Here is a 23307-nt window from a genome sequence, read left to right on the forward strand (position 1 = left end):
ATAACTCTCTTTTCAGTCTTAAAAAGGAAGAAACACAATAGAAATCTCATGATTCTCGTCCCTTGGTGAAGAAAAGAGTTAATTGTTTTTGTACCTGAACTTCTCCGTTAACTTAAAGATTTGCCAGTCCTTTTATCTTGATATGGATATTGGTTGTATGGTTTGGCTTGATTTTCACTTATGGAGACATATTGGCTTCAAAAGGAGAATGCCTTCCTATGTTCTGACCTGTGTGTTTCATTGCAGTGAATGCTGCAGTGTTCGACTGCCTGATAAGGAACGATCAGAATTCCCCTGCTTGCAATTTTTGTGGGAAGACACTTCTAGTGATTCTATACAGAGAATTTCAAAGATCATGGCAAACAAAGTCTGCCCAATTTTATTGGGGACCAATATTAAGGGTACTTTCTCTTGCTTGCGATTGCAATGTTTTGTTTTTTCACTTCTCTTATTACATTGAGGTTTCTTAGGGAGGTAAGCTCATACTTCTGCAAATAATCTTTAGTAGTCCTTTGAATCTAGCTTGTTTGTTGGAATTCACAAAAAGAGAAATGAACTATTATGGCTTTTTTTTATCAATAACCATGCTGCTAACTTTTATGGATTGACTCTATTTGTCCTTGTCTTCCATTGCCTTTTATTTAGGGCTATACTGTTCTTGCTAATATGCAAGAAAGTAGTTAGCAATATGAAGCTAAATATTATGGGTTTTCTATGTAAATCCTGGTTTGCAATTCATTTCTGTTCAGTTCTAAATGATTCTTACTGATATGCAATGTATCAGGTATAAATCTATTTCTTATGATAAACCATGTAGTGTCTTCCTTTTGGGTTTGTGAATTGGATGCATTGAGAAACTTATGGGTGCATGGCAGGCTAGGGCTTCAACTTGGGCATGTTCAGGTTGAGCATTTGATAAAATTTGAATGGTCCCAGCCCGAGGGCCAAGCCTGATTCTGTTTAAATACTTCAACTGAGATGCCAGACCTGCACCTCTGGCAGTGCATCATGTTACAATACATGCATGCAAACTACTTGCATATTTAAGCACTTGTATATCTGTGGTCTTTCGAGGTGTGCTGGATGCAGACCTAACATTTAGTGTCTTTCTTTCTTTCTTTGTTTTTCTTTTTTGTACAGAGTGACTTCTCTCAGACTGAAATCCACATTCTCACACTTGCCAGCCCTTGATTTTACCATTGCACAAAGCTATGATCCTATTTAAGGACTTGATCCGACCTTTTATTAGTGAAGAAAAAAACCTATGAGGGAACAAAATAATCCTTTCTTTCCCCCACTTAGATCCAACTATTACATGTATTTGGTTGTATCCTTGTTACAAATTAACACTTGTGTAAGAGTTAAGAGAACATGTTTTTATGTGTACCTAGTGCTGTAAAAGTCAAATCGAATCATGAATTACAAATCCGATCCAAAATGTTGGAAGATCATGAAAATTTATCAAAGAAAATGGAATTGTCAATCATAGGAGGGGCCATTACATGAATGAGTCAATAAATAACTCTCAACTTTTATTCAGTCATTCATATCAAATCATGCAATCTTAGAGACAAAATAGGGTCATTTACGAGTTCATGATACTGCATTGTAAATACGCCGAAAATTAAAGATATTATGAAAAGAATAAATCATTAGTTAACTATAACAGGTGAATCCAATAAAAGCCTAAATTCTTTTTTGCACAAAAAATACAAATCAAACATATAAAAATAAATCACTATAATAGTCCATCATAATTTTCGTCATCATCATAATCATCTAATCCTTGTCCCCAACTATGAGCCCTTTAAATCATTTTTTGTACTTCCACCCCTGCTTTTTTGGTATACCCCTAGAAATAATTAAAGAAAATTAAAGAAGGCCCATAACTAAGAAACACAACTTTTAAATACTACTTAAAAGAGATAAAGAACACTAAGGCCCATTTGGCCCATTCTCACCACACTCCCCCTAAAGCTAAGCATAGATGTCAATCATGCCCAACTTGCTTACATAATGTTGAAGCTTTGCCTTTGTGACTCCCTTAGTTAGAAAATCTGCTATCTACTCTTCTGATGCAAATAAAGATAGGCACACCACTCCTGAAGCCACTCTCTCCCGTATAAAGTGTCTATCTTCCTCAATGCACTTAATTCTATCATGCTGAACTGGGTTGTGAGCAATGTTAATAGCAGCTCGGTTATCACAATACAACATCAGTGGCTTGTCACGTGAAACACCCATCTCATTAAGTAGAGATCTAAGCCATAACAACTCAGAAACACCATGGGCCATAGCTCTATACGTGGCCTCAGCTAAAGATCTAGCAACCGCTAATTGCTTTTTGCTTCTCTAGGAAACGATATTTCCTACTACCATAGCACAATATCCTGATGTGGATCTCTTGTCATCCACATTTCCTGTCCAATCAACATCTATATATGCTTCTACCTACATGTGCCCATGTTTAGCAAATATTATACCCTTCCCGGGGGTTCCCTTAAGGTAGCATAACACCCTTTCTGCAACAGCCATATGGGTGTCTCTGGGAGCATGCATGAACTGGCTGATGACATTCACAACATATGAAATATCTAGACAAATCATACATAGATAAAGAAGTTTCCCTAGTAATGTCTGAAACACTCCCCTGTCAGCTAAAAGTTCTCCATCATTAGTTGAGAGTTTATGATTCACATTAATAGGGGTAGAGGCAGGTTTATGATAGGCCCCTAATTATCCTCGCATATGCTAGGAGAGGAAAAGGGCAGCGCAAGCCAGGTCAGCAGGCGGTTGAGAGAAATGTTTAGCTATTCCAGTTAAGGGTGCGACCTTATCGTCAGCAGTCTTTAGCTCGCCGAGCCAATGAAAAGCTTGCCCCTCATTTTTATGGACCATTTGCTATTGTGAAAAGAATTGGTGTTGTCCCTTATAAACTTCACCTCCCTTTGGATGCACGGATTCACCCAGTTTTTCATGTCTCGCAACTCAAGAAGGTGATTGGTAACCATATCTCTTCTCCTGTGATTCCTTCCACTCTGTCTGCTGATATGGAGATGCTTGTGGAACCAGATGCCATGCGCGGTGTGCGTCCATTGGCAGGACCTGCCTGATTTTGAAGACTCTTGGGAGCCCTTTGACTTGCTACGAGATCAATTCTCTCACTTTAACCTTGAGGACAAGGTTAGACTTTGGGCGGCAGGTAATGATAGGCCCCCAATTATCCTCACATATGTTAGGAGAGGAAAAGGGCAGCGCAAGCCAGGTCAGCAGTCGATTGAGGGAAATGTTTAGCTATGTCAGCTGGGCATTGCTAGAGAAAGTTAGTTATGATATCAGGAGGGAATATTATATGGGGAGTTAGTTATGATATCTGGAGGGAATAATTCTGAGAGGAAATCGGTTAGGATGTCAGGAGGGAATATTTCTGAGGGAATTAGTTATGATGTCAGGGGGGGAATATTATATAAGGGGGGGAGGGGGGTCTAGATTGGGAGGAAGAGGAAAGAACATTGTGAGTGTTGGGAGAGTTGGCGGTCTCTCGAAGAACCGACCTCTGTTATCACTCTCCATTGAATGAATACAAGTTTTCTCTTATTTTGAATTGTGTGTGTTTGCTGAGTGCCTATAAATTGAGTGTGAGATTTCCGGAACCTATCAGTGGTATCAGAGCGCGACTTCCTCGGCCATGGTAACAGTTAATGAGGTGGCATCGCAGGTGGATGGCTTACGTAATGACTTTCAGCATCTCGATCCAGATAAGGTAGCAGCTGGTCTTTCGAAGATTTCAACTCTGGATAGCTCTGTACAATCTCTGGAAGAAGGCGTTCAGGGTCTGGTGAAATGTTTTGATCTGTTGCTTCATCAACGTGATCTTCCTCAGGTATCATCGGCTCCTCTATCTACAATTGAGGTTTCTCCTCCATTTCTCGCATCGAGTAGTGCTGCTGACAAAGGAAGGAGCACGGCATTTCCGGCATCTTCTTCGATGTCGGTGTTGGATCATGCTTCTGATTCTCTTCCTCGGAAGTTGGAGCTGCCTATTTTTTATGGGAAGAATTCAGACGGCTGGCTTTTTCGTGTTGAGCACTATTTTGAAATTAATGGGTTACTTCCGGCAGAGCGCCTGCGAACTGCCGTGGTCTGCCTAGAAGGAGATGCGTTGGCTTGGTATTACTGGGAAGGACGGCGACCTTTTCATGGCTGGGAAGAATTCAAAGAACTCCTTGAACGTTTCCGATCGACTCAGGAAGTAACTTACATGAACAGCTCTTCTTGTTACATCAATCCTCTACCGTTAAAGAATATCGCCGCCAGTTCGAGGTTCTCCCGGCTCCCCAATGTGGCCTGCCGGAATCAGTCCTCGAAGCTGCGTTTCTTAATGGGTTGCGTCCAGATATCCAGGCCGAGCCCGTTGGGTTGATTAGGAAGATGGTCGCGGCTCAGAAGATGAGGATAAGAACCAAGCCCTTTGGGCTTACCAATTTGGGTTATCTCCTCGTTGGCCCACAACGTCCCCCTCTGGAGTCCATATTAATCCACGAGTGACACAGGTGACTACTTCTGCTGTCACTCGCCCTGAAGTGAAGTGATTTAAGATTAATTTTGCTGAAAATAGCAGCACCATGAAGCTCATCAAGAAGTTCTTTGATAAACGGAATGGGAAACTTATCCGGAACCGTGGCACGCTTGAGGGCCCGGTAATCAACACAGAAACGCCAACTTCCATCTTTTTTCTTGACTAGAAGAACCGGGCTCGAGTAGAGGCTTGTACTTGGCTGAATGATTCCAGCAGCCAGCATCTCAAAGACAAGGCGTTCAATTTCATCTTTCTGGAACTGAGGGTATCTGTAAGGGCGAACAGAGATAGGGGAAGTGCCTTCATGCAAGATAATAGCATTCCGTTTATCGAAGAACTTCTTGATGAGCTTCATGGTGCTGCTATTTTTAGCAAAATTAATCTTCAATCAGGCTACCATCAGATTCGTGTCCGTAGTGAGGATATTCCCAAAACCGCATTTCGCACACACGAGGGCCATTATGAGTTCCTTGTCATGCCCTTCGGTCTTACAAATGCGCCATCGACTTTTCAGTCGTTAATGAATGTTGTTTTCCATAATTTCCTCCGTCGCTTTGTTCTGGTGTTCTTTGATGATATTTTGGTGTATAGTGCTTCCGAAGCTGCCCATTTGGATCTCCTTCAACAGGTTTTTTCTGTACTGCGTGCCCACTGTCTTTTTGCTAACTCAAAGAAATGTATCTTTGCTCAGCCCAACATTGAATACCTGGGACATATTATCAGTGTGACTGAAGTTTCGGCCGACCCTTCTAAAGTCCAGGCTATGGTTGATTGGCCCCAACCATCTTCACTGAAAGCTCTTCGCGGTTTTTTAGGACTTACGGGCTATTATCGCCGTTTTGTGCGTAACTACAGTAAAATAGCATGGCCATTGACACACCAGCTTAAAAAGGATGCTTTCTCATGGAATACGGAAGCTGAGAATGCTTTTCAGGAATTGAAACGGGCTATGACGACAGTACCTGTGTTGGCCCTTCTGGATTTCTCCCAGCCCTTCCTGATCGAGACAGATGCATTCGGGGTGGGTCTCGATGCAGTATTGATGCAGAATAATCGCCTTATAGCTTTTTGCAGCCACAAACTTAGTCCATCTGCACAATCCAAATCTGTTTACGAGCGAGAGTTGATGGCCATTGTCTTTGCTATTAAAAAGTGGCGGCCCTATCTTCTTGGTAGGCGCTTCACGGTACGTACTGACCAGTGTAGCCTTAAGTATCTGTTGGAGTAGCGAGTAGTCGAAGGTGAGCACCATAAATGGCTCCTTAAGCTTATGAATTATGATTTTGAGATTTAGTACAAACCAGGTACAGAGAATGCCGTGGCTAACGCTCTTTCCAGAGTTCCTGCTGAAGTATTCTTAAATTCTCTTACACTCCCTATTTTTCTTGATTTTAATGACCTTAAGGAGCAAGTTGACACTGATTCCTTTCTGCCCAACGTTAAAAAAGTTATACAGCAGGATCTGGCGGCCTATCCTGCCTACTCTTTAGTTAGGGTACACCTTCGTTATCATGGTAAATTGGTTCTACCTTCTTCTTCTCCATATATACCCCTCTTACTCAAAGAGTTTCATTCTGGTGTTGTGGGGGGTCACGCTGGTATCCGCCGGACATATGAGCGTATAGCAGCTGAATTTTACTGGCGGGGGATAAAACGCTCTGTTTAGGAGTTTGTGCAGGCTTGTGACGTGTCAACGCAGTAAATATGAAGCCATGTCTCCTGCTGGCCTTTTGCAACCTTTACCCGTTCTTGATCAAATATGGGAGGATATTACTATGGACTTTATTGAGGCTCTTCCTAAGTCTAAGGGATTCGATACCATTATGGTGGTGGTCGATCGTCTCTCCAAGTACGCCCATTTCGTCCCTCTCAGTCATCCTTTCTCAGCTCCCACGGTAGCACAGGCTTTCTTACACAACATAATTCGATTACATGGCATTCCCTGATCAATTGTGTCTGATCGTGATAAAGTTTTTATGAGTTTCTTTTGGCGTGAGCTTTTCACCTTGCAAGGTTCAGAATTGCGTCGCAATTCAGCTTACCATCCTCAGACGGATGGTCAATCGGAGGTGGTTAACCGCTGTTTAGAGACTTATTTGCGTTGCTTTGCGGCTGACTCTCCCTCTCGCTGGTCTTCTTGGTTATCTTGGGCAGAATACAGCTATGATACTTCTTTTCACACTGCTGCTGGTATGACACCTTTTAAGGTGGTTTATGGGCGCGATCCTCCCCCATTGATCCGCTTTGAGCTTAGTTCTACTGCTAACGCAGATGTAGAAGCTGTTCTCCTTCAGCGTGACGTTGTACTCACGGAGCTGCGTGCTCACCTACACCGTGCACAACAAAAGATGAAGGACTCGGCTGATGCAAGCCGGCGTGATGTGAATTTTGATGTTGGGGATTTGGTGTATGTGAGGGTGCGACCTTATCATCAGCAGTCTTTAGCTCGCCGAGCCAATGAAAAGCTTGCCCCTCATTTTTATGGACCATTTGCTATTGTGGAAAGAATTGGTGTTGTCGCTTATTAACTTCACCTCCCTCTGGATGCACGGATTCACCCAGTTTTTCATCTCTCGCAACTCAAGAAGGCGATTGGTAACCATATCTCTTCTCCTGTGATTCCTTCCACTCTGTTTGCTGATATGGAGATGCTTGTGGAACCAGCTGCCATGCGCGGTGTGCGTCCATCCACTAAGCCGGGAGTTACTGGTTTAGAAGTGCTTGTCCATTGGCAGGACCTGCCTGATTTTGAAGACTCTTGGGAGCCCTTTGACTTGCTACGAGATCAATTCCCTCACTTTAACCTTGAGGACAAGGTTAGACTTTGGGCGCCAGGTAATGATAGGCCCCCAATTATCCTCACATATGCTAGGAGAGGAAAAGGGCAGCACAAGCCAGGTCAGCAGTCGGTTGAGGGAAATGTTTAGCTATGCCAGCTGGGCATTGCTAGAGAAAGTTAGTAATGATATCAGGAGGGAATATTATATGGGGAGTTAGTTATGATATCTGGAGGGAATAATTCTGAGAGGGAATCAATTAGGATGTCAGGAGGGAATATTTCTAAGGGAATTAGTTATGATGTCAGGGGGGGAATATTATATAAGGGGGGGTCTGGATTGGGAGGAAGAGGAAAGAACATTGTGAGTGTTGGGAGAGCCGGCGGTCTCTCGAAGAACCGACCTCTGTTATCACTCTCCATTGAATGAATACAAGTTTTCTCTTATTTTGAACTGTGTGTTTGCTGAGTGCCTATAAATTGAGTGTGAGATTTCTGGAACCTATCAGTTTAGCACCAAGTTTTCCAATCTTAGTAAGAAGGTCTAGCACATGCTTCCGTTGAGAAATAAAGATACCTTCCTTGGACCTAGCAACCTCGATGCCTAGAAAATACCGTAACTCCCCTAAATCTTTAATTTCAAATTCAGAACTGAGAAACTTCTTGAGAGCACCAACTTCTATTGTATCATTTCCAGTAACCATAATATCATCTACATAAACTATAAGAAATGTCACCAAAGTGTCTTTTCTCTTAACAAAGAGGGTATGATCTGATTGAGTCTGAGTGTATCCGAACTGAACAAGAGCAGTCTTAAACCTGTCAAACCAAGCACGTAGGGATTGTTTCAAGACATAAAGTGATTTCTTCAATCTACACATCTTACCCTGCATTTCCTTGCCATATATACTAGGAGAAAGGGATATATATATATATACACATACATACATATACCTCTTCAGTGAGATCACCATTCAGGAATGCATTCTTAACATCAAATTGATACAGAGGCCAATCATTGTTCACTGCTAAGGATAAAAGAACTCTCATCGAAGTCATCTTAGCATCTAGAGAAAAGGTCTCAGTGTAATCTATCCCATATACCTGAGTATATCCCCTGGAAACAAGCCAAGGTTCAAACTGTCCCTAATAGAAATCAATCCAACAAGGTTTACCTCTGATCCCCAAACAGCCCCTAATAGAAATTCAATCCAACCAGAGGTTCCAGAATTATATCCAACCAGAACCGCCCCTAATAGAAATCAAAAGGCTTACCTCTGATCCCCAAGCGCCTAGGCATCAACTAAGGACGAAAAACCTCCACAAAACTCTCCAAAAACCTTCCTAGTTGGGCTGCATAAGTAGCTGATTGATTAATCGATCAGTTCTCCATACACACTATGTATGGGCAAAGAAAGGAGAAAAAAGTCGAATTGAGAACCTGCTCCGATACCAAGTTGAAAATTACACCTACAGTAACTTAGATAATGTAAGAAAAGAAGAAAAGAGAGAAAGTGAAAGAAGTTTCAGCAATAGGTTATGGAAGAAGAAAAGAAGGGAAGAGAGAAAAGAAGAATTTGAACCTCTCTCTAGCCCCCTTTCATCACTTTTATTAATAATTCTAAGTTTGAGTACAATTACTTGGATGCCCTTAATGGGGCGGCCAGCACTAAAGAAATAATTAAAAAAAAATAAAAGAAGGCCTATAAGGCCCATAACTAAGAAACATAACTTTTAAATACTACTTATAAGAAATAAAGAACACTAGGCCCATTCTGCCCATTCTCACTACAGAGGTGTTGGAAATGCTGGAAGAAAAAAAAAACAGAGATTCTGAAGAAGATAGCAGCCTTGGACAGGTTGGAGAAAGAGAATAATCTTTCTAAAGAAAAATGGAGGGAGGGTGAGGTTTTGAGGGAGGAATTGGAGAATATGATTCATGCTGAAGTTGTTATGTGGAGACAAAAGTCAAGGGCGTTGTGGCTGAAGGAGGTGAGATAAAAATAGTTCTTGCTTCCATGTACTGACCAGAAATAGGAGAGGAAGAAATTTCATTTTTAGGCTGTAGGAACAAGGTAATTGATGATCAAACGGAGATGGTTTTTTTGGGGAAGTGTTTTTTTTGGGCAAGGTAATTGATGATCACCCATTGAATTCCTTTCGGTCAGGAAGTGTTTTTTTTGGGGAATTTGGCATTTGACAAGATTGGAGAGACGATGGATGAGTGGTTAGAAAGAGAGTTTGATAAAGATGAAGTGTGGGAGTCATTGAAAAGAATGAAAGGGGACAAGGCACCATTTCCAGATGGTTTTAACTTGTCCTCCTTTGAAAAATGTTGGATCTTTGTTGATGATGTGATGGCCATGGTAAAGGAATTTTGGAAGGAAAAATGATTGAGAAAAGCACTAATGCAACATTCATTTGCCTTATTCCTGAGGTAGAGGGAGATTGTAAGGTCAAAAAATTCAGACCAGTAAGCTTGATTTCAAATGGCTATAAAATAATTGCAGAATTCTCTCAAGAAAATTAAGTTTGGTGCTTCATAAGATTGTGGGTCCTACCCAAATGGCTTCATAAATGTGTGTTTCTCTCTTTTGATAAAACCAAGATATAGAAAAAAGCCATTAGATTCCAAAAATGTATCCGTTTTTGCAAAACATTTTACCAACCACATGTCAACAAGTACAGGAAGATCCTTCTGTCACCCATTGATGTCCTAAAACATTGATAAAATGGGACCTAATATTTCAAAGGAATTCAAATGATCAATTTTGAGTATTTTATCTAGGTAAGCTATCCATGTAATGGAAACTTGGAAGGAAGATTTGGTGACCAAATCCACTGCCAAGGGAATCCAATACTGTGGTTCCAAAGAAAGGTATACAAAAATGATTTGATCAAGAAGAGGTCAAAGTATTATGGAATATTATGGATAATATCTCAGTTTTATTTCTTATTGGTACTGAACGAGATGGAAATACAAATAATATATCAATATTTTAAACTATGCACATATTATTGAATTTGGTATCTTTTTTTTAATTAGTTAAGTTTTATTTATGTTTACTTATTCCTTGTCGAGGTGATTGCTATTGCACAAGGATAGAAAAAATGTCCCAAAATTTTGATATTGCTTTTAATGGTAAGTCTTTCCCCTTTTTGTGAATACACAGGTGACCCTCAAGTATTGTCAGCCAACATAATGTGGACTAGCCCAGATGTATGTTCTTGGGTAAGAAACCCTTGCAAGATTCAAAATGGTGAGTTGGTCTTGGAAGTCGTTGTTGACAAAGCAGCTGTCAAGCGAACTGGTGATGCTTGGAGGGTTGTGCTCAATTCCTGCCTTCCCGTAATCCATTTAGTTGACACAAGACGATCCATTCCATATGGCATCAAACAAATTCAGGAACTACTAGGCATTTCATGTGCTTTCGATCAAGCAGTTCAGGTAGCATTTTCTCCTTTCATTGCTGTTAACAAATTGAGAACTTACTATTAAGGATTTTGTCTGGTAATACCACAAAAATTTGCATCAATTTGCATGTTTTCCCCCTCTCCAAAGCATCTCAGGTTTTTAAATGTAGCTGAACTGCTTAATTTGTTGATGCCATTGATAATTTTTCTTGCTTATAAGGTTAAAATTGCATATTTCTCTCTGGTTTGTGGATTTTATTTTCTATCGTGTGAATGCCTGGTCTCAACACTAAATGCCAATCATTTGGGGTTGGCTCATTTTAATGCCTGGTGATAAAAGATATTCATTTTATCTCTGAAGTTTGGATTTGGTACACAACGTCATATTGAACTGAGTATAATATAACACTATAACTGTACAAGTTATTTAAGAGTTAATAATAAACTTTTAACACTAAGATCTAACTTGGTATTTATAAATCATGCATTCACGGTCACTGATCATTTACTAAAAGTAAAAGTAGCATGCTACAAAAGCAGTAATGAAGAAAAACAGCTTAAAAAAAGTCATAAATAATTAACATTCATATAATGAGAACAAACAGTCATAAATAATAAACCAGTAACTCTGTAATTGCATACAAAAACAGCATACATATAATGAAAAAAAAAGAAGGAAATAAATGTATTTCTACCTGAATGTGAACCCAAATTCCAAAATAAATAATAAACTTTATACCTGTCACAGCTGAGCACTTACAGCTCACTCATCAGGGGTGGAACAAGGATTTGTTCTTGAGGGGGGCCAAAAGCTAGTAATCATGGATTGGGGGGGGCAAAAGTTAGTAAACATGGGTAGGGGGCCAAGAAAAAGAGGGACCCAAGAAAATCTTTGTGCTCTTTGTTTGCAGGTGGTCTATTCCAAGCAGCAACGTTATGGATGATTTGGGGAGAAAGAAATTTCAGAATCTTCAAGGAGAAGAGGAGTGCAGAAGCTGTTTTTGGAGGCATTGTGATTAAAGCAATACATTGGGTAAAGACCATGACTGTATTCTTGGATTTCACCTTTGGTGATGTTATCAGAAATTGGGGGGGTGGGGGGTGATTGCAGCTTCTTCCTCTTCCAAGGAAAAAAACAGTAGCACAATGGACCCCACCCACAACTGATTTCCTCAAATTGAATTTTGATGGCAGCAGTTTTGGCAATCCAGGCCCTTCTGGGATAGGTGGAGTTTTAAGAAATGATAGGGGAGAAATTCTGGGATTGTTCTCAGGACCAATTAGGGAAGGGGATTCCACAAGAGCAGAGCTGAAAGCAGTCATATTCGGCCTACAGAAAGCTGTGGAATTAGGCTCTCAAAAGTTGGTAATTGAAGGTGGTTCTAAAGTAATCCTAAGCTGATTGAGAAAAGAGGAAAAGCATCCATGGTTGTTCAGAAATGAGATAAAAAAATTTAGAAAATTATCAAAAGACCTGCAGTTATTAATTCAGTGGGTTCCAAGGTCAGCCAACAATCTAGCTGATCAGTTGGCAAAACAAGTGGTGAACAGAGAACAAGTATTCTGGGCACAGTTGTAACATAGAAAAGCAAAATCTTTGGGGTTTTTCTGTCTCCTGTTGTAAGGGGTAGCCAAGGCTACTCAATGATGTAAAGACACCCTTTATTTATCAATAATTATCAATAAATATCTTCTTTTAGTGATCAAAAAAAGAGGTAAGATTTAAATAGATATTGTGGGGATTTTCAAGGCATGGGGGAGCCATGGCTCCTCTCTGCCATCCCCTTGCGCCACTCCCGCTACTCACAGGAACAGGGTTGACACTAGATAATAATAACAAATAAATCAATTAACATAGCTAACTGCTACAAACCAACTAACACACTAAAAAATAAAAGATAAAGAAAAAAAAACATAATTATCTGTATTGGATTAAAAAACAAAGAGTAAAATAGAAATTAAGAATGGGGCGGAGCCCCTGTTTTGGAGTATAAAAAACAAGAGGAAGAATGGGGTGGAACCCTGTTTTGGCTCCAAAACCAATGGAAAAAAAAATTATAAAAAAAAAGAAAGAAGAAGAAGATGAATAAGACAAAGGAGGAGGAGGAATAATGGGGTGGAGCCCCTGTTTTGGTTCCAAAACCCATGGAGAAAAAAAGAAAGAAAGAAAAAGATGGAGGAGGAAGACGAAGAGCTGCCCTGTTTTGGTTCCAAAACCAGTGGGGAAAAACTAAAAGAAGAAAAAAAAGAAAGAAGATGGTGGAGGAAGAAGAATGGAGCAGAGCCCCTGTTTTCGTTCCAAAATTTTAAATATATATATATATATATAAGATGAAGGAGGATCCCCTTTTTTGGTGGCAAAATCAGTAGAGAAAAAATAACGAAGAAGAAGCAAATTCGAATAGCACAGTTCCCCATCAAGTTTACACTCTAGGCTTTGTCTCCTTTGGTTAGAAAATGTTGTAGGCTTTTTGTTTTCTTGTCTTTTAGGTTTAGAAATAACAAAATAAATTAAATATAAGATATATTTATTATATAATAAACAAATGTAGGGGAATGATACTTCAGTAAGGTGCTCGCCTGGGTCACCTTGCCCGAGGGGCACGCCTAGGCATAGGGGTGAGTGCTGTGCTAAAGTGCATGTGCCTTTACATACGTGAGGCACCTGCCCTGAAAAGCACCTCACACCTATGGCATGCCTTTTAAATCACTGGGTTGGAAGGAGATTTACGTAAACAAAATTGATTTTTATTCAAGGGGATATTTAGAATGGTAGTTAGTTGAAAAACAAAAGAAGTCAAGCAAATTTTGACCTTTATCTATAATCTCCATGTGTTTCTTGTTATTTATCTTTCTGTTTTCCATCTATTCTTCTGTGTTATTATCTTCTATTTGTTATGTTGCAATCTTTTATTCGCAGCTTCTCTTTCTTTATGTACCATATTAACTGGACTTCTCTCCTTGTCCTAAAAAATTGTGATGTTTGTATACTACCAACTAGTTTTGTGGAAGACAATAAAGTTTTTCAACAAATTTGGTGGTTTTGCAGCGGCTGTCATCTTCGGTGAGGATGGTTACAAAGGGTGTTCTTAAAGAGCACCTCATACTTGCTGCAAATAGCATGACATGCACTGGAAATATGATTGGTTTCAATTCAGGGGGTTATAAGGCATTACTCCGTTCTTTAAATGTCCATGTGCCATTTACAGAAGCTACACTATTTGTAAGGAGCTTTATTTTATGCTTATAAAAATTACCATGCTGAAAGCTATTTCTTTCTTTTTGGATTATATACATGATGCTGCTAGAACCCTTCCATGCTGTAACTTTTTTTTTCCTGCACAGACACCAAGGAAATGCTTTGAAAAGGCTGCCCAGAAGTGTCATATGGATTCTTTGTCAAGCATAGTTGCATCTTGTTCCTGGGGTAAACATGTGACAGTTGGTACAGGGGCTCAGTTTGAAATTTTATGGAACAACAAAGAGGTTGCTTAAAATTCATTTAATTTTATTTTCTGTTTCTCAATACACAATGAAATTATGGTTTACTAATGAATTGTTCATCTTGAGTTATTAGGACCCAATTTTTTTATTTTCAGTTAATAATATTGTGGTTGATTTCTTTAGTACTTTTTCTGTTAGATGGGAGTGAATCAAGATGGTGAAATAGACGTGTATGACTTTCTCCAGTTGGTGAGAGGGTCAAATGAAGGAGACTCTTTTACTACATGTTTAGGTCAAGAAATTGATGATCTTGAGCTGGAGAATGAAGAGAGAGAGTTGAGTTTATCCCCAAACGTCAATACTTGTTTCAATAAACCGGTCTTTGATGATAATGGATGCTTAGGGGAAGATTCTTGGGGAAAACAGGCTGAAAAAGAAGGTATAAATGGTTGGGACAAAAATGAAAAGCAACCTGAGGGGGGACAACAGTGGGAACTACATAGTTGGGATACTAATATGGAACAGAAACAGGCAAGCCAACCTAAAGGTTCACTTGGTTGGGGTTCTTCAGAACCTGTTGACTGGACCGGAAAAGAAGTTACTCAGGGCTGGCAACTGAAACAGTCATCTGTCAAGCTACAGACTTGGAAAGGAAAAGTTGAAGAAGTGGGCAAAAGTAGCTGGGAAATAAATGAACAACAATCCAGCTTGACACAACAGGGGGAGAGAAGCAATTGGGACATTATTGTGGAACAAAAACAGGGAAATCAATGCTCACTTGATTGGGATTCCCTGAAGTCCAGTAACACAACCAAAAGTGAAACAAAAACTCAGGGTTGGCAATCAAAAGAGCCACCTGTCAAATCACTGACTTGGGAAGGACAGGCTGAAGGAGTGAACAGGAGTGATTGGAATGACAACAAACAGGAATGTGATTGGGGACAACTGAGGGTTTCAACCACTTGTGACACAAATGTAGCACAAAAACAGGGAACTCAACCTTGTCTTGGTTGGGGTTCTCCAAAATCCAGTGGAAGAACCAAAAATGAATTGAGAACTGAAGACTGGCAACTGAAAGAGTCACCTATCAAATCATATACCTGGAAAGAATGGACTAAAGAAACAGATGGGAGTGGCTGGTGTGGAAACGATCAGCAATCTGACTTGCCACAACAGATGGAGTCGAGCACGTGGGTCACTAGTATAGCACAAAAGGGAAGTCAGCCTTCACATGGTTGGGGTTCTTCAACGTCCAGCAACAAGACCAAACGCGAAATGAAAACCGAGGGCTGGAAACTGAAAGAATCCGTTGTCAAACAACAGACTTGGAAAGACCAAGTTCTAGGAACAGATAGGAGTGGGTGGGACAGAAATGAACAGCAACTTGACTCAGTTGACTGGGAACAAGGGAAGTCAACTACTTGGGACAGTAATCTGACACCTAAACAGCAAAGTCAACCTTCACTTGGTTGGAATTCTCCCAAGTCTAGTGATGGGGGCAGAAATGAAAACAAAACTAAGGGCTGGGAATTGAAAGAACCAATGAAGTCACAGAACTGGGAAGAACAAACAAGTCAACAGGGCAGTGAAGCACATCTCCAGTGGGGTCAAAGCAGTGGATCACCTATCAAATCACATGGTTGGGGTACTAATGTAATGAAAAAACCACTAAAACAACCAACCAGTTCACGTACTTGGGGTTCTGGAGATTGGAAGAACAAGAAAAATAGAACACCTGGAAAATTGGATAGTGGAAATGATTGCAACTCAAGTGGAATTTTCACTGTGAATAGACAGCGCTTCGATGTATTCACATCTGAGGAACAAAATATTCTTTCCAAAATTGAACCAATTATGCAATCAATAAAAAGAATTATGCACCAGTCCAGGTAATTTCCTATGGATCTCTCTCAAGATAATTTCAAAATGTTGCTAATTTTTTGTTATCTTGCATATCAAAATAAGAACCAGGAATTGTTAAATGGAAATGATTGCTTCATTGAGGGGAGTATAATAAGATTTCCTAGCTTAAAGTGAGAACATTGCATTACCATTTTATATAAATGGAAAGCCTAAGGACTGCCTGGAAACTTGATAGGAAAAGTGGGAATAGGAAATAGGTGATGCATCTTCTAATATTGGCATTTCAAAGTGAATTGATGCTGTAATTTTCATTGTTTTGATCACTCAGATCATCTAAATTAAATTCTTATCGACTCCTTTTTATCAGTATTGCATGGACTCTCCTAAGTGGATAAAGTGTCCATGTCAGGCATGCATCAAATTCTAGCACTCAAGTACTCTCGATGGACACACTTCAACATAAACATTTTCCTTCATCTAATTTTTTATTGAACATAAATGAATAGCTAGCATACACAATGAATGCCATTTTTTGTAAAAATCATTATTAAGTAATAAAGATTAAGCACTGAACCTCTTTTATATTATAGGTATATAATGTTAGAATTAGAAAACTATTAACTATTTAAATAGGTTATATTTTTCTATAAAAGCTTCTACCTCCCCATTTTTCTTCTTGCTGAGCCTGACTCCAGATTCCTGAACACAGGTTCTGATTCATGTGTGCCTGCTTCTTTTGAATACCGAGACATTCTTAAAAAAGAATTTTCAATGTGTCTATATTTGCTCTTTAAATCAACACTTTGAGGGTGTATGGTCAAACCCTTTTCCTCACATTTTTTCTTGTCTTCTGTATCATTTTCCATTTCAATTTTATATATGTATTCTGACAAGAGCATCTTATTTCTCCGATGAAGGTACAATGATGGTGATCGACTGTCAATAGAAGACCAGTCATTTGTATTAGAAAATGTGTTCAACTACCATCCAGATAAGGCCATAAAAATGGGTGATGGAATTGATTATGTTATGGTATGCAGCATTGCAATATGTTGTGTTTATATTTTCCATGTTTTTTTATTTTATGGCATCATGGAACACCAAGAAACTTCATCCCTATATTCTAGTCTTTAACATGCGCTTATTTTTGGTTTCTTGTCTACATCTTTATTTTCACCAATGCACTTGAAATGAAAAACAAAATATGACATGCATCAAAAGTCATAATCTATAATGTATGCAAGGTTTTAGTTGATTGATGGTTGAATTTGCTCCATGTAGTTTTGTTTGTAAATTAGTTCTGAGGTACTTTTTTTGTTACTTTAGAGTCAGGTTTTACACCAGAGTTGAACATAAAAGTTGAAACCTTGTTGAGTTTATGGTAATTAATGTGATCTGTAAGGAGAGAATACTTAAACATGAATATTTTTCAATGCAATTTGTCTCTGGAACATATAACACATGCCTCATATCAACCACGTTTTACATATTGATCAAAGCCATGCAGTAGTATTGCTTTGCTGTCTATTGTAGATCAATTCATATATTTTCTTATTAAAAAACATATGCACCTTAAATACTGATTAAACCAGCTATCCTCAACCAGTTATCCAATTAATAAAGCTTCCACCACATTCTGAATGGTTTTTGCATCAGTAGTCAACCCAACTAGATCATTGAACTATCTAATAGATTGAACTTCTTGGATAGAAATAAGTAACTGGCTAGTAAAATAATCTTATTCAGACTGTAACATCTTCCTTTGTAGCCATATTTTACCCTGGAAAATCTTCTTGTTGAGATAGGTCAAATGATACTGATTGAAAGATGTGAAAAATCAGAATGTGTTCTCCAGTGTGACCGGCTTCCTCTCTTCTCTAGGCTGAATGTTTCCTCACTGATTGTTAGCAGATTATTTGTAGAATTTTTTATATTTGGTTTTTATAATAAAGCTGGTATTTAATTTGATAGGTAGATAAACACAGCAGTTTTCAAAGTAGCAGGTGCTTCTACATTGTCTTGACAAATGGTCATCAAGAAGATTTTTCATATCTCAAATGTCTGGAGAACTTCATCAAAGAAAGATATCCCGGGATAGGTGAATCCTTCGTTAGGAAATACTTTAAGAGACATCGTTCTGGAGGTGTCCTTGAGCGAGAATAGGAGGCTGTTCTGGCCTTTTAGATATCTATTTTGTGGGCCTTGTTAACCTTTTTAGAATATGAATTAGTTGTTTCTACAGTCGTATGGTTCATCAGATGTACATATTAGTCCTGTCGTTTAGGTCACACGTGTATCCTCTTTTTTGCCTACTGTAATTTTGTATTGTGTGTGTGTATATATACTATTACCCCACATGAACCACATTTTTTGCTTGTAAGTAGTTGTGTTTCATTCTTGTGCAACTCAAAAAGGGAAACATTTAAAATATCCCTTGCGTCCACAAATAAAGTTCCTAGGTTGGGTTTTTCCCATATGCGCTAGCAGTGTGGTTATCTGCTCAAATGGTATAAACCCTTGATGCAATTGAAAATTTATCTCCACAATTAGCAGGAGGCAAATTTCAGTAATCTTCGTAAGATCTAAAAGAAGAAACTTGTTGCCAAATATATGATCATATTCAGATTACTGTTGGATGCTACAAATTCAGAAGTACATGATCACAAGTTAATCACCCAATAAATTGCTTGAAGTATCTAGGTATGAGTGCCTTAGTTGTGAACCAAATCAAGTCATGTAGATTTCAGCTGACTTGAATCTGCGGGTGGCAAAAAGAATGACTTTTCGGTGTATGTAGATGGTTCCTTCGATCAAAACATTGAGAAAGCTGAAACGGGCTATTTTTAATTCCAATAAATCAATCATCCACGTAGCAGGGAAATCAGTCCATCTGGACAGTTACTATTTTCTCCGATGCAGCCGCAGTTGTAAATAGCTTGTCCTTTGACCGACAGGTTTCGGACTGGACTATATATTTTTCGGAACCAGATGTTTTAGAAATGTTTTATCTTTTTGTAATGGTTTCAAAGGTAAGTAAATAGGGAAAATATGAATTGCCTATATTAAGAATATGTACATAGGTTATAGGAATCAAGGAGGGATGATCAGGTGATAGTTGTAAATTTGTATATCTTTTGGCTGTGTAGGGTTTGAAAGAAAAGAAGGGAAGGGAAAACTTTTCTATTCCTCTTTATTTCCCTTCCCTTATTTTCTTTCAAACCGAATACAATCTTAATGAATATGTAATGAGGTTTTTTTATTGGAAAAAGGGAAAATGACTTACCTTTGGTTTTCAAAACCTATTTAAAGTACCCTTATTATGTAATATGATAAATACTGACCATTCATTAGTTATTTATCACATTCCATTTGCATGTGATATATCGTGACTCTTAATATTTTAAAACCCAATTTTACCCTTTAATTTATTTAAACAAATCTTCCGGTTTTTTCCACAAAATAGAAGTTTGATGAACAAGCTGTAATGGCAGAAACAGAAACTTTCATTGGGATCCCAAGAGATTTCGAATGGCTTATCAGAGATATTGAGCTGGAAAAATGGGATGGGAGCATGGTGAGCCCAGCCAAATCTCTCTCGCTCTCTCTCTGAGGACCATCAGAAGACGAAGAAAAGAAACAAAGAAAAGCTGGAAAAGTCCATTGTTTGCAGCGAAGGCCAAATTTGCGGTATTAATCTACAACGGTGATGCATCCAACAGCCTTGGCATCACATGGCACCAGATGAAGAGCTTGAATAAGGTGTTGCTAATCTAATATTTGCATAACTCAACAACCTGAACACTCGAAGCTAACCATTGTCTAATAAGTAATAACTTCCCCTTCAAGTTGAGCACGCGAGTTCCAAAGGCTCGACTAGGTCTGTTCATCAAACCGACCAAATGACCAATTCGACCTTCAGTTGTCAGTTTTCAACTATTTTTGGCGGGATTCGATTCAGTCATTATGCTAACCTGAGAGGTTGGGTCGTTTCCACTTTAGCCATGTATAAATTGATCAAAACCGACTTGACCTGATTATATTTTATATTTAAATTTTTTATATGGAAAGTGGAAATTTTCCATATTTCCTAGTTTAAAATATTTTATATTATAAATTTATTTTTTAAGTTTAACTTTTTAATAATATTATTGTATTTTTTTTAAATTTAAATCTTTTGAACCAATTGACCAAGCCAATTAATCAATCCAAACTGGTGCAACCTGAGCTGGCTGGTTTTCACTAATGGTCAGCCAATTTTGAATAACCAATTCTCATTCCAACCAAGTCAGTTCAATTGGCCAAATGATCTGCAACCAAACTAAACCAACAGGTGAACAACTGATTGAATTGATCAACAGTTATTGCTTTGGTGAAAATGCCTAGTAGTCATTGTTTGTAGGAACATTGAATTCTGAATATGTTCACGAATAAAATGATAATCTATGTCAATGTGTTTGGTTTTTTCGTGTAAGACATGATTGACTGCAATATAGAGGAGACAAAAGATGAACATTAAGATCAGAAAGCATGTGTTTGATCAACAACAGTTCTTCGGTGGCAATTACCATAACATGGTATTTGGCTTCAGTAGAATACTGAGATATCTTATTTTGCTAGGGGTGCAAATGGATTGGATCATGATCTAATCTGATCCTATATTGTCGGATTCAAATATTCTTATTTCAAAGTTTTGGATCGGATTCAGATTACCCCTAAAAGGATCGGATAAGATTGTATATTGCACTTTTGTAATTTTTTATAAAAAAATATGTATATATATATATATGATGAAAATAGTTGAAAAAATACTTGTATTTTTTTCTTTATTTAAATTGTTATGTTTTATTTTCTTTTAATAATTTATTAATTTTTTTTAACAATTAAATTGGATCAAATCATATTCAAATATTTGACATCCATATTGGATTCAAATTCGAATCAGTAATTATAAGATCCGATTAGATCTTTGGATCGGATTCGAATACACCTTAAATCAAATCCGATTTGATCCATTTGCATCCCTATATTTTGCCATTTAACCTTCCATGAAAGAAGGGAGTAACTAATTAATATCAAAAGTGGAACTATACGGTATGAGTGCTATGCATTAGTTCAAGATTATAAATAATAACTAAATAATAAGCTTAAAAAAATTGCTATATGTACCTGTTTTAACCATATGGGCAAAGAAGAAGTAGCAGGTATTCTTTGGCCTCATTTTTCATCAAAATGAGGGTCAACCTAATCCATTTGAAATACCCATGCATATAACCTATAGTAACTCAAATTATTGAAGCAAAACAGTCTTATGAGTTTCATTTTTAATTTAAATTAAAGTTTAACGCAAGGATTACTATTATTTATTAATTAATAGTTAAATTTTTAACTTACATTATTAATAACATAATTTGTAGTTTAAAAATTATTTTGATTTCTTGATAACTTAATTTATAGTTTATTTAGTTACCAAAATTAAACTTTATTAGTTAATAATTAAAATTAAATAATTACTAAAATAATAAAACCTGTCCAACCAAAAAATAATGCTTAGAATAAGATGTCTAATTAGATATTTCATAACTTGTTATTTGATAAAGCGCGTGCAACACACAAGTCGCCACTAGTAATATATAATCAAGGAGCATCGGTCAATCAATACGGACTAAAATCCACGGTATTAGTATTGTGCATATTGATATGCAAGGATCGCTCCAAGATTGTCTGACGGGTGAAAGGTAGTGTGATGATGAGGTTTCCGTAGCTCAAGATGATGATGAATCTGCCACCATTAACAATGTCATCAAAAGCAAGACAAAGACAATTTCATGAAAAATCCATGGCCTCTAATACCATGACAAAACAGAGAAAATGCTTACATGAGAAAAGTTTGTTGAACTATTTAATAAGCTAGTTAAAAATTAATTAAAACGAGTGTAAAATGATTAATAAATAGTAAAATTGATGTGACGTATTAATAATTAAATAATGTTTAAAGAATTGAGGATTTAAACATTAATTAAAATAACACATTAAATAAAACTGTAATTTAGTACTTAAAATAATTAACCATAAAACTATTGTTAAATAACAATTAGTTAACTAAAATAGTTTTTTCTTAATTAAGATAATAATTATTTTAACTAAAGAAAATATTAAATAAATAACAATTACTTGATAATTAAATAAAATAATTACATAATTAATCAATTGATTATGTATTGTTATTAGACATTTGTTACATAATCATTATATATTTAAATAATTATTATTAAATATTTAAAATAAAAAATTACATAATGATTTTAATAAAATCCATATCTAGTAATTATAAATAAATAATTATTAATAAAAATGAATAAACATAAATAAATAGTAATTATTAAATAAATAATAAATAATAAAATAATCATTACTAGACAATACAATAATTAAAGAATAAATTCATAAATTATTATTATTATTATTATTATTATTATTATTATTATTATTATTATTATTATTATTATTATTATTATTATTGTTGTTGTTGTCGTTGTTGTTGTTGTTGTTGTTGTTGTTGTTGTAAAAATAGTAAATATGCTACCAATCTTTATAAACTAACATGTTAAGATTGAATGTGAAATGGTGATCGAACTTTCTTAATGGCTCTTAAAGTGAAGTTTGGATCTCCTGCTAGGGTGCAAATAAGTCGGATCATATCCAATTTGATTCCAAATTCGATCCGGTCAGAGTTGGATTCAAACACCTCCTTGATCCTAACAAATCGAATTAGATAAGAAAAGTCAGACCGCTTAGGCCCTGTTTGACACATCTTTTTGTGTGGGCTACTGGTTGTGTAGAAACTCGACAAGTCGTGTTTTCGCCTTTTCCCGTTTGGTTGAGAAAATATCTATCCACCAAATGATGCTACCCTAAAAAGACGCATTAAACCCGTTTTGGGCTATTTTCAGGAAGCTCCAAATGGAGCTTTTCAACTTTTTTATTGTGTCTTCATGCGGAAAGAAGTGTGGGAAGATGCACCTTAACCAAATAGTCTTTAAGCTACTAAGATCTTGATGCAAAAGCTCACATCATCTTTTGGCTACCAGGTCTGCCAAAAGAAGACTTGCCAAATGACACCTTAGTTAATGGATATCAAATTCGAATATACCCCAATTTGATTCACCAACATGATCGAATCCTGTCCATTAGCTTTGAAATATTATATATTATTTACATATTATATATGTAT

The 23307-nt window shown here is 37.3% G+C and overlaps 1 protein-coding gene across 3 annotated transcripts in view; it reads left to right on the top strand.

The window, feature by feature from the left end:
* The window catches only part of NRPD1B (nuclear RNA polymerase D1B), an 84003-nt gene extending 65453 nt beyond the window's left edge, over positions 1 to 18550 (top strand). For all 3 annotated transcript variants that reach the window (XM_010247762.3, XM_010247761.2, XM_010247764.3), the window contains exons 14-20: positions 247 to 401; positions 10529 to 10803; positions 13819 to 13992; positions 14115 to 14255; positions 14412 to 16102; positions 16994 to 17108; positions 18048 to 18550. In XM_010247762.3, the coding sequence (XP_010246064.2) occupies positions 247 to 401; positions 10529 to 10803; positions 13819 to 13992; positions 14115 to 14255; positions 14412 to 16102; positions 16994 to 17108; positions 18048 to 18239 (2743 nt within the window). In that variant the 3' untranslated portion in view covers positions 18240 to 18550. The remainder of the gene's footprint in view (positions 1 to 246; positions 402 to 10528; positions 10804 to 13818; positions 13993 to 14114; positions 14256 to 14411; positions 16103 to 16993; positions 17109 to 18047) is intronic.
* Positions 18551 to 23307: the final 4757 nt, after the last annotated feature.

The sequence above is a fragment of the Nelumbo nucifera genome, chromosome 6 (assembly GCF_055504915.1).
Source record: "Nelumbo nucifera cultivar China Antique chromosome 6, China Antique-T2T, whole genome shotgun sequence".
NCBI lineage: Eukaryota > Viridiplantae > Streptophyta > Magnoliopsida > Proteales > Nelumbonaceae > Nelumbo > Nelumbo nucifera.